The sequence below is a fragment of the Lissotriton vulgaris genome, chromosome 1_1, assembly GCF_964263255.1.
Source record: "Lissotriton vulgaris chromosome 1_1, aLisVul1.2, whole genome shotgun sequence".
NCBI classification, from domain to species: domain Eukaryota; kingdom Metazoa; phylum Chordata; class Amphibia; order Caudata; family Salamandridae; genus Lissotriton; species Lissotriton vulgaris.
In genome coordinates, this window is record NC_141685.1 from 958,358,629 (window position 1) to 958,371,393 (window position 12,765).

General features: G+C 47.9%; 1 protein-coding gene across 4 annotated transcripts in view; it reads left to right on the forward strand.

Moving 5' to 3' along the window:
* TNS2 (tensin 2) overlaps positions 1 to 12,765 on the forward strand; it is a 387,080-nt gene that overhangs the window by 317,990 nt on the left and 56,325 nt on the right. For all 4 annotated transcript variants that reach the window (XM_086959724.1, XM_086959742.1, XM_086959733.1 and 1 more), the window contains one exon: positions 550 to 627. In XM_086959724.1, coding sequence (XP_086815850.1) covers positions 550 to 627 — 78 coding nt within the window. The remainder of the gene's footprint in view (positions 1 to 549; positions 628 to 12,765) is intronic.

Genomic DNA, 12,765 nt, shown 5'->3' on the forward strand with positions numbered 1-12,765 from the left:
ATAAGTTATCTCCCAGAGTAAGCCTGCAAACTGTCAATCCAAGTGTATTCCCCTTGGTTGACATCCATATGTACCTATTCTGTCCTGTGCATGGGGTGGATCCTGGACTCACAAATACATTCCTGTGGTGCTACAAATGGATACTGCACACAATGGCTCATGGTTACTGCATAAACTATAAGTCAAAGACCCACTTACTGAGGTACAAGCTAAAAAGGGTATGAAACCTCGTGTTAGAGATAATGGTTCTACTGGACACCAAGAAAATAAAAGAAATACCCTTGGTAGGTAATGCTTTGGGGGGAAAGTGGCTTGTTGGACAGAGAGCACTAGAATTACTATGGCTGTTAACTGTTATTTCTTAGTGCAGTAAGTTGTGTTTTTGTCAGAAGGGCTCTACTTGTGTTTGGTACCACTCAGTGATTTCACAATGAAACAGACCCCAATTCATGTACTCTTCTGTCGGCAGTATGATGGCAGGGTAGCTGGTCTTCAGGTTCACATTTATTAAGCACAACTGTTTGTTTTTGTTTTTCTTTTATCATCCAGGGAGTTTGCCTGCTTTGGTCTCACAGCACAGTATCACCCCCATCTCTCTACCCTGCAGGCTGAGGATCCCCAGCAAAGGTATGTGATGATAGCCCTCTATATACAGTTCCACATCTTCTCCTCTCTCCTGCCCGCCTGCACAATCATCTGTGCCGTACATTCGCAGTCATCATCTAAAGCTCTTTTTTCCTGCAGCCCCACAACACCTTCATGCCCTTTTCTGTCTCTACATTCAGTTATCCCACACTAACCCCTCCTCTTTCCTTCCTCCCTGCACTCTTATCTGCTGGTCTCCTTTGCACCATGATTACTCTCTCTCCCCTATTTTGCTTTTCTCTCTCTCCTCCCTATAACCTCCTTTTTATCTCTGTACCTTCACTTCACTTCTTCTTGCACTTCACCTTTCCAGTTCACCTATCCTTGTACCCCCATCTCTAGAGCTAACCTCTCCCTCCAACCTCTCCCCTCCTTCCTCTGTAGACAGAGCATGATCTATTGAATTCATTCTCCCTGCAGTCTCTCCCTTCCTTATACCCTCACCTTTCCCTTTCCTGTGCTCACATCTCTCTTGCCCCTTCACTTCGTACCTGCATTGTAATCTTTTACCTTTCCTTCACCATCACTTCTTTTTCCTGCCCCCTTATCATTCGCCTCAGTGCACCCTCCGTCACCTTGGTGCGCCCATATTTCTTAGCTCATTAAACCATTACTTCTCGAATGTCATAGCACACAATTCCAAGTATAGTGACTCCTCCTATAGTCGTTGTTGTGCGTGATCATTGGGTCCTTTGTTAGATAGTTTTTTCCGCCATCGAGTTTGGGAGTTGATCTCGGAGCTCCATAACCGAAGCTCGATTCCTGCCACAAGGCTATTCCAGAGCCCCGTTTTCATCACCTTTTGACACAAACATAGACAGCAATTGTACCTATTGGTGGTCCTTCCACTTTTTTGATCCGCCCGCCCAGGCTCGGGCCCAGTTTAGGTTCAAATCTTTTTATTTGAAATCTGCACATCGAAAACAAGGTAGACATTGCAAATGCTTTACGTCTAATAATAGTAAGAAACATTTGAAAGGCCAGTATAACCCCAAATAGGATGGGCATAGCAGTCCAAAATCAATCCAACCCGTAAAGACACAGATATACAGAAAGTGCTATGAAATCCCCTCCAATGGGAAACCCTGACTCCCACCCCTCAAACTCCCCGTTCCCTCCTCTCCTCTCGCCCCCCGTCCAGTGCCCAAATCTGTCCCCCCTTGCCTTCCCTCGCTAGGTCGTGATGTATTCATCATTCGCAACCCCTTTAGGAGATCGCGTCTCTTTGGGTCCTGTGAGCCGTAACAAGCGGAGATATCTCGGACAGGTAAGTTCTATGAATTCAGTAACCAGCAGTGAGCAGAACGGTTGCCAGAGTTCATCATATTGATCTATATCCCCGGCTAAGGTAAGTGACAACTTCTCCATCCCCAATACACACCACATCCTATCCAACCAACCTGTAGTGGAAGGGACCGTAGTGGTGCGCCAGTGCACAAGGATGTTCTGTACTGCAGAGCCTAGGGCGATGGCCATCTGGCGTCTCCTACGCGAGCACAGAGGATATGTCAATGGGTTAGGGAGCCCCAGTATGGTGTAGGCTGGGAATCGAGGTAATTCTGTTTGAAAGTCAGTGTCAATGTCGTCTATCACCTGCGTCCAGTATGAATGTAGAAGGGGACAGTCCCACAAGAGGTGCAAAAGTGTGCCTATGTGTCTGCACCCCCTCCAGCAATTTTTGTCTTTGCTGCGATCCATCTCATGTATCCGCTCCGGGGTGTAGTACCAATATGTAGATATCTTAGTTAGCGTCTCTGTAAGCCCGGTGTGGTATGCCGAATTGCGTGCCCTAAAGGAGATCTGGTCCCATTCCCTGTGGCTCAGAGTCCTGCTTAGCTCCCGTTCCTAGAGTTCCCTGCCCGGGTTGTAGAGATGTGTTGTTGGTGGTTGTAGGAATTTGTAGAGATCAGAAATTAATTTGGTGTCAGAGGTGCGGGATAGCAGCCATCTTTCATACGGCTGAAGTTTCCTATCTGACGTCTCCCGCACTTGTGGCGGAAGTGCCCAATGGCGGACTTGCAGGTATCGCATCCACTCCGTCTCGGGTAAGTTATATTCCTGCTTAAAGAGTGGAAAGGGTAGTACACCGTCTGGGCCATAGATGTGATAGAGGCATCGACATCCCGCCGGTCGCCAGTGGGTGTAGGCTCCTTTAGCCTCGCCCGGAGTGAAGTCTGGATTGTCGACCAAGGGCGTAAGCGACGAGGGGAAGGTGGTAAGTTCATGTACGGTGTTAGTAGCGTCCCACACCTTTAGTGGAACCTGCGTGATAAATGAAGCATAAAGATTAGCCGGTCGGAAAGCCTTACAGAGATAGGGGATCTCCTGGAGCGGGCGCCCTGCCACTGCTTGATCTTGGAATAGCCAGTGTTTCTCTGACTCCCACTTACTCCATTCCACTAAATAGTCTAGTTGCGTCGCCTGGAAGTATTTGCGCAAGTCCGGTATCCCCAATCCCCCCGCCTCCGGAGCTAACGTAGACAGTGCCCTCCTCATTCTCGGCTTCCGACTCTGCCAAATGAAATGGGCGAGGTCAGCCTGTGTTTGCTGAATCCAACCTGCAGGCGGCTGTAGCGGCAGCGCTCTAAAGAGGTAGAGGACTTGGGGCAATACGGTCATTTTGACCGCCGCAATTCTGCCCAGCCAAGAGAGGGGGAGGCGTTTCCAGCGCCCCAGCTCCTCGCGTATCTTCCTTTGAAGCGTATTGTAGTTGGCCATCGTCATAGTCATGAGCATGGGGGTCAACTGAATCCCTAGATACAGCACCGTGTCCGCTGACCATTGGAGGGGGAAGAGGGTCTGTAAGTAGGCTTTTGTGGAAGGAGTTAGGGACAGATCGAGGGCCGTCGATTTGTCCGCATTCATTTTAAACCCGGCCACCTCCTTAAAGGTATCCAACTCCGCCATGCACGCAGGCAGGGCCGTCCGGGGTTGTCAAGCGAGAGCAAGACATCGTCTGCGTAGAGACTAATGATGTGTGTAAAGCCACCAAACCTTATCCCCGTTCCTGCCTTGTTTTGGCGGATCCTCTGAGCGAATGGCTCCATATTCAGAGTAAAGAGCAGGGGTGATAGCGGGCACCCCTGCCTCGTGCCTCTCTCGATGCCAAAGCTCCGCGAGCTATAGCCATTTACTCGCACCACTGCCGTGGGGAATTTATAACAATTAAAAATGAAAGTGCGAAACTTCTTCCCGATGCCGACCTTCACCAGGACCATCTCCAGGTACGGCCAGTGAACCCGGTCGAATGCCTTTTTGGCGTCAACCGCCAGCATCATACTCTCTCCAGGGATTCGGGAGGTTTTTTCTATGAGGTGGGCAACCCTCTTGGTGTGATCCACCGTTTGGCGGTCAGGGATGAAACCCGCCTGGTCCGGGTCTATAAGGCCCGGCAAGTGGGGGCCCAGTCGGGCCGCCAGGATGCTCGTGTATAATTTAAGGTCCACATTTAGTAGTGATATGGGCCTGTACGATCCGCATTTGGTCCTGTCCTTTCCAGGTTTGGGGATGACCGTGAGGGACGCACACAGAAGGTCAGGGGGGATGGCGCCGGGTTCTGAAAAGCTGTTAAAGAGACGGGTGAGGATCGGTGCTAATGTTGTGCAGAATGTTCTATAAAAAAGGGCTGTGAAGCCATCTGGCCCCGGAGCCTTCCCCAGCTTAAGTTTGGCAATGGCGGAGATCACTTCCTCAATGCAGATATCCCTGCCAAGATGTTCCGACTGTGAAGGTGCTAGAGAGGGAAGTGTGACAGAGTCCAGGTATTCGACCATCATCTGGCCGTCTAGGGGGTCGCTGGTATAAAGAGTCGCGTAAAATCCGCGGAAAGTTTCCGCAATCTCAGCGTCCTCTGTGACCATGGACCCGTCAGGGCGGAAAAGTTCTTTCACTATCTGTTGTTGGCGCGTGACTCGGAGCCTACTTGCCAATAGTCAGCCACATCTCTCCCCTCCAGTGTAATAGGCATGTCGCAGCCGCGGGGCTGCATATTCCGCCCGGTCCATATCTAGCGCTGTCAGAGGTGTCTTGCTCCTTTGAGTTGTTTCCATATTCTAGGTGCCCCAGTTCGCTGGTGTATTCGCTCAAGGTCCTGCACCCGTTGCGTGAGCTCATCCCGCTTGCGTTGTCTGTCCCTATTCTCCGCGGAGGAGAGAGCCAAAAATTCCCCTCGGATAACCGCCTTCATGGCCGCCCACTGTATCGCCCGCGTCGTGTCATTGTTAGCGTTGTGGGTCTGGTAGTCTTGGATAGTGTCCTGAATGTGTTTCCCCACATCCTTCCTGTGCAGTAAAGTATCCCGAAGACGCCAGATCCTGGGAGGACATGAGGCAGGCGGCAAAGTGAGGGTGCTGGTGACTGGTGCATGGTCCGAGAGCGAGAGCACCCCTATCTCCGTCGAGGTGGGCAAAGTGCAGACCGGGCTAGTGACCAAGAGATGGTCTAGCCTGGCGTAAGTTTGGTGTGCATTGGAATAATAAGAGTATTCCCTATCGTGTGGATGTGTGCGGCGCCAGAGATCATGGAGATCCAGCTCTGCCATCCGGTCTGTGCAGCTGGAGTAGAACTCTTTGGTTTGGGGGGTGCGTTGTGCAGACCTATCCAGGACCGTGTCAAACACCATGTTGATGTGCCTATCTGGTGTGTCCGTGATATCTGTAAGGGCTGAGTGTAAAAAGCGTTCCTGGCCTTCGTTAGGACCGTATATGGACCCAATTTTAAACAGAAGACCCCCTACGGCAAAGCGGTACGCTAGTAACCTCCCCCTCTGTTCTGCGCATTTATGTAAAACTTCCCCTTTAAATGACCGTCCACCAAGATCGCCACCCCTGCAGTCTTACTGGGGCCCGGGTAAAAGAATTGCTTTGGGAACTTGTGGGAGCGGAGCCTATGACAGTCACGGGCCATCAGGTGGGTCTCCTGTAATAAGCAGATGTCTGCCCGGGCGTTCTCTAATAGGGACAAAATCGCACCCCGCTTAACAGGGTTATTTAAACCCCGTACGTTAAGGGTCAGGATCCTAAGGGTTGTAGGTGGCATGGTTAACACTGGGATCAGACATGCTAGTCCCTGCACCTGGGGAGGTGCGAGACGCTGGAGTGTGACCTAGATTAGAATGACCGAAATGGAGCACTGGACAACCCACCCTCCCCCTTTCCCCTTCTCTTCCTGCAAATAGCAAATGAACAACCACCTGCCCCGCCCCCCCTCCCAATCTCTAAACTCCATTCCCCCGACCCTCTTACCCCTTCCCCCCAACTCCCCCACCACCTCCCCTTCCACCCTAACCCCAACTAGAGACCCCAAAATGCAAATCATAGTCCCAGGCCTTTCGGAACCAGCTCAGACTTGTGGTGAAAACATCCAGAGGGTAGTGTGGCAGTGGCGACCCCGCTGGCCCCCCCCCGCCCGTGTGGGCATGGAGCGATAAATACAAACCCCACTTCAATGCTGCTTCAATGCACGTTTGTCGTGTCCTTAGATACTTCTTGTATGGCCGCCGCCTGCTCCAGGGCCACTGTCGTCGGATCTGGTTTCATTTCCGCCTTGGGGGACCGCCGGCGTCCCACTCGTTGCCATTCGCCTCCAGACCTCCGCCTGGATCTATCTTGCATTTCCCGTGGAGACGCAGTGCCCTCTTTCTCGTCCTCCCCAGGGTCGATTCCCAGAAGTGTGCAGGTGTCTCGGAGGGAGCGAAGTTGGTGCAAGGTCCCCTTCCATTTGAAGACAAGCCGGAAGGGGTGGCCCCTGGAATATGGGATCCCATTGTACGGCACGAATGTCGTGGCCACCCAAAATGCTCTCCGCTTTTGCAGGGTGATGGCGGAAAGTTCATGGTACAAGGCCACCGAGTGACCCTGGAAGTGGAGGGGTTGTTTCCGCCGGGCTTCTTGCAAGATCCTTTCCTTTGGGGAAAATCAGACAGGAAAGCTAGGATATCTAGCGGGGGAGCAGATGCACGCCGCGCCGGGCCAACTCTATGTGCTCTGTCTATGCGGATCTCATAGTCTGCAGTTTCCCCTAAAATTTCTCTGAACAATCCCTGCAAATATGTGGTCACGCTGTTCTCTTCCGCTTTAAGTGGCACTCCCCGGACGTGGATGTTGTTCCTCCGGAAGCGGTTTTCAAGATCTTCCTTGTGTGCCTTAAGGTCCACCTGCTGCTCCTGGAGACGGATGACCTCCTGTCTGAGAAGTTCCACCTCCTCGCTCCGCGCCTGGACCGCCTCCACTGTCGCTATTCTTTCTCCTAGGCCATCCACATTGCGGCGGAGCTCGTGTTGTTCCCTGGCCAGGTCAGTAGGCATACCTTCATAGAACTGAGTACTATAAGTAGGGATCGCTATTTGGTCCTGATGAGTAAGCAGTAGGGGACTGCTTACGAAACATGTCGACTAGGTATTCAGCTAATGCTCTACCACACAACCCCTTCTTAATGTTCCCAGCTAGAGAAGCTAATACATTTGTTTTTTTCTACTAAGCCAGGGAATTTTTAAACTTTTTTACTTTTTTCACACCCACTTGTGTTAGGTCCCTACACTTTCACTGATACCCATGCACCCACACATAGCCTCTGTCACAATTTAAGTGCTCCGGCGTAGTCCGTCTGGTCGTAGCACGCCCCGTCCCGTTATAGGGGCGGGAAGACCCCTATGATGAAGCATAACACTAACGGTTTTTTAGTGTGTGAGGGGTATTTTAACAAGCACATTGTGCTCTCATCTTTCCATCTTTAAGAGAGAGCCTAGTACCACTTCTAAAATATTCAAAAATAAAAAACAATCACCTTTTCACTTTTTTTGATAGAATCCTTTTGGTCTTGTGAGGCGTGCCTGGCCTTTTGTTCAAAGAAAATGCTTTGGCACAGAGGGAACGTTCATTGGGTCCACTCCACCATGCAGACATAACACGTCGCTTATGTACCTGCTATTTTCGGAGAGCAGCAGTATAGCTAGAAGAGGAGACAGAGGATACAAAGACACAGGCGATGCCCATGGACATCCCCATACTGCTGGCTAGCAGTGGGGAAGGCTCTGACTACGACCCCGATCCCTCCACATCACAAGGGCACGTGACTACACCAACAAAAGCCTTCCAGACCTCCACAAAAACATTTAAGGTGGCTCACAGAACCCCACTGCCCTTGGTCCATGGCTGTCTCCTAAAACAGGCTAAGGAGCAGGCTCAAGTCCATTCACCTCCAAAACATTCGACAAGCATCGAGAAGTCTAAGACTTTGAAACTTGCATTGGTGCTGGTACTGAAAAAATCAGAGCCAAAACTGCCATCATCTGACCAGAAGACATCTTTGGTGCTGAAAGACCTGACGACACCTTCAGCCCTGGAACACCATCAGCTGTCTAAACCATCATCAGTGTAGAAAATCCTGTTGGCACCAAAACTACTCTTAGTGTAGAAACTGCCAACAACAGTGTCAGAGCCCAAACAACGGCCTGTTCAGCCAATTCTTGAAAAGCTTCAAGTCAAGCTAAATAAAAGGCAAAGTACTTTATTGATTCATCCATATACTGGCAAAGTAGTGATAGAACTGTTTCTAACCATAACTGACACACTTCCAAAGCCGAAGAAGATAGTCACAAATAAATCATGGGGCCAGATCCACCTAAGGCTCCCAGGAAAAAATGCAAAGACGGGGGCACCTGCCCTATTCTTTTTCCTCCACTAGCTTTTACACCTATAGCTCCTCCTCCTCCTCCCCTCTGCTTCCTGTATTGCCACCACCAGCGACATCACCAGCTTATACACATTCACCTGAGCACGTTCCTTTGGAGCAGCTACACATATCACCGCACCATTTTCAATGAGTGACATTAATACAGGGGAGGATATAACAACATATGATGTTCCATATTTTGAAGATCCACAGGAGGGCCCAGACATTATAAGTGATCCATGGAATCAAAATAATGCAGACCTTGTTGATGATTCAAAACCAGACCGGTACCCCTCAAAACCCTCACCACCAGATGATACCACAACCTATCGTTAGGTGATTAGTAGGTCCGCATAATATCATAAAGTGGATCGCCACAGTGCATAGGACGAGGATGACTTTCTAGTAGAGACACTAACTAGTTCACATAGGACAGTACAATTCTTGCCTATGTTAAAAGGAATGCTTAAATCGATTGATGATGATCTATGATTTCTAAGCAGCCAGTTAATTTCTGGGTAATAACACCAAGGAAAACAAAACATTTGATGCAGCAGGCAAACGTATTGCTGCACAAGCAGCTGATCACCTCCGCATAGCTAATTCTGTAGGTTTACTTTCTCACTAGATGCTAGAGCTACTGCAGCATCTTTGTGAACAATATAAAAGAAAAAGAGAAAAGTGAAAAAGACATCTACAAAACCCTGCTTAGTATCAACCCTTCTAATCACTACAGCGACCCATTGCCACTGACTGTCTTCAAAGAAATCAAGGATGCCTTCATCCCCATTTGGACAAAGATTGTCAACGCTTCTTTATCACAAGACAAGATCCCCAAATGTCTAAAAGCAGCTCAGGTATCGCCCATTCTTAAAAAACCTAATGCAGACAGAACAGATCTCAACAACTTTCGCCCCATCTCTGACACCCCCACTCTGAGTAAGCTCCTAGAAAAATGCGTCTAATCACAACTTTGCACGCACATTGAGAATTTCACATTTTTGGATCATCATCAATCTGGTTTTCGGAGCGGTCACAGCACTGAATCTGCGCTCACTCATATTATGGATGACATTTTAAAAATGCTTGACCAAAACGAATCCTACCTCCTCATCGTTCTTGACCTTTCTTCCGTATTTGACATGGTTAATCACAACAAACTCTTAGCCATTCTGGAAAACAGGATGGGCCTTTCCGGTCTGGTATTGCAATGGTTCTCGTCCTTCCTTCACAATAGATCCCAAAGAGTCACGGTGAATCAATCCCTATCTCAGCCTTCTACAGTCTTCATGGGGGTCCCTCAAGGATCTGCTCTTTCTCCCATACTCTTTAATATTTTCCTGAAACCTTTAGCGAATACACTAAACTCCATGAATATTCTTTTTCATATGTATGAGGATGACACACAACTTTACCTGAAAAGCACCTCCTCTGAAGACTTTACTTCCCTCAACTCTACCCTGACGAATACACAAAATTGGCTAACTGAGAACCAACTCCTGCTCAATACCGTCAAAAGAGAATTCCTTCTTATAGCGCCTCCTAATCACTCCCCCAAAATAGACCTCCTGATGAAACACCTCACTGCCGTCAACCGTGCCCCTCTTATTACAGATTCAGCTAAATCTCTGGGACTCCCCCTGGACATGCACTTAAACATAAAGACTTATATCAGTAAGATGTGCAAGGGTGCTAACTACCAACTGAGGATTCTTAGAAATCTAAAACCTTTCCTTCCACAAGAGAACTTCAAGCAGGTGGTTCAATCGCTTGTACTGTCAAGGCTAGATTATGGTAGTGCTACGCTCTGTGTTCTCCCCAAATATACCTTGGCCACACTTAGGGCTTCCTTGAATGCCACTGCCAGAGTGATTATCGGTAGAAAGAGAAATGCTCACAAATCCACAGCCCTAAGATCTCTAAACTGGTTACCCCACGAAGCAAGATTACTGCTAAAGATTGCCTGCTTGACGCACAAAGCCCTCCATTTCAAAACCCCTGTTTACCTGGCTCAAAAGCTAGAACTGTCTGGAGTGGATAGACCATCAAGAAGTGCAAATTCTCTCCTATTGAAACCTCAGACCTTTAGCAAAAAGAGAACGAGGTTCAGAGCCTTTTTTGGTTCGGCACTGAAGATCTGGAACTCTCTTTCACCGGAAGTCCGCAGAATCCCATCCACGGCTGCCTTCAAACATGAAGTAAAAATAATCCTAATGAAAAAGTTCTTGCCTTAAATGGTCATGGCTTGTCTGCTTTCTCAATGACCCTCTGACTACATTATTTTTGGTCTATCAACTCTAAAGCTAAGGGTTGTCTGTTATACCCTACTAAGTAATGTTTGTTTTCATCTTGGTACTTTATGGTACTAGCTAAATAGGTTATTCTCTGTTACCCCCTTTGCCAGTTTCTCTGTACTATGTTCTTCCCTTCCAAAATGTGGAGCGCTCTGATACCCTCCATAGTCATATTCGCACTATTCAAAACTTTACAAATAAATAAAATAAATAAATCTAGCCAAAGAGCGACTCAATTGATGGAGGAAGTCAAAATAATTTTGAATGCCACCATCCAATGCGCACTAGATTCCGCAATGCATGGCTTAGAGTCCCAGGCTTTAAGCCAGATGTACAAAATGTACTCAATCTACCATTTAATGGTCAACATTTACTTGGGCCACTAGTAGATGAGAAGTTAGAGAACATTAAAAAAAATACATACAGAGCCAAAGCCATGAGTGACCTACAAGCTTTCCAGCTTAGAAGCTCCTTTCGGAGCGAACAGTATAGATTTTCATCAAGACCTTGCATGTCTACAGACTCAGACAATGCACAAAAACAGCAAAGCTCATACAAGTCCCAGTATTCCAGGGGGACCTACTACAGACCACATTATAAAAATAATCGAGACAGAGGTTTCGGTTCCACCTCCAAAATCGCCACACCTACTAAACAGTTACAAACTAAGTCTCCCCCTTAAGATATAACACCAGTAGGCGGATGGCTACTACAGTACCAAAAACACTGGGCTCAAATTATCACTGATCAGTGGATTATTTCCATCATCGAGGACGGGTACTGCCAAGAGCTTTACAACTACACCACCCACAAAACCACCACAAACAAAAAATATGTCATCAGAACATCTTGCATTCCTCCAAGAGGAGGTTCAAGCTTTGCTTTATAAAGGGGCTCTAGATCTAGACCCAAAACAACATCAGGAACACGGGGTATACTCCCTATATTTCCTCATGCCCAAAAAAGACGGAACATTAAGACCTATTCTAGACCTCAGGCCACTCAACAGATACATCTCCACGGAACACTTTCACATGGTCACACTACAGGGTGTGATACCATTAGTACAGCAAGGAGATTTCTTGACAGTCATAGACCTAAAAGACGCCTACTTCCACATTCCCATACACCCAGTGCCCGTCACTATCTCCGTTTTCAAGTCAACGGACAGCACTACCAATTCAAGGTGTTACCACTCGGAGTAACTAATGCTCCAATGATATTCACCAAATGCGTCACAGTGGTAGCAGCTCATCTCAGAATGGGGGCCCCCATGTGTTCCCATATCTAGATGATTGGCTCATCAAACATCCCACCAGGCAGTAATGTCTACAGGACACACTAAAGGTAATCAACCTTCTACACTTGTTAGGCTTCACACTCAATACAGCAAAATCTCACCTCCAACCTTTGCAAGTGCTACCATTCTTAGGCTCAACATGAAACTCAGTAACAGCCAAAGCCTATCCCAGTACAGAAAAGGTACAAACGTTCCAGCCAGCATTACCTCTGTCGCAACCACATCATCATGTCACAGTGAAGACGGTCATGAGTTTTCTCCGAATTATGGCGTCATGCATATCCACAGTACCAAACCCCCAACTACATGTGCGCCTCTTTTAACGCACTTTTCAATCACAATGGTCTCAAGCGGAGGGACATCTACAAGATCTAGTGTTGGTAGGGCTAGTGACCCATCGCCCTCTGCAGTGGTGGAACAGCAACAATCTGTTGCAGGGTTGGCCCTTTAAAGCCCCAAATCACCATTACCACCGATGTGTCTTTTTAGGGTTATAAGCACATAAGCAGAACCTTACAGTATGAGGTCTATGATCACCAATTCAGAAACACTTTCAGATCAATCATCTAGAGCTTCTAGCAATTTAACTAGCCTAAAAGCTTTTCAGAATCATCTTCACAACAAGGTAGTTCTGGCCCGTATTGACAACATGACTGCAAAAGTGCTCAATACCTCTTTAGGGGTAGCAAGAGCTACATAAATGCAAACCTTTTCCCTCTTCTATCCCTCCACTATCCTTTTCAATCCAAATAACTGACTAATCTATCCACCACTCAAATTACTTTGATATTTCAGTATACAAATTCACCAATAATCCTTTATGGGTTCCGGAGTACCGGTAGTAAGCTCTATATA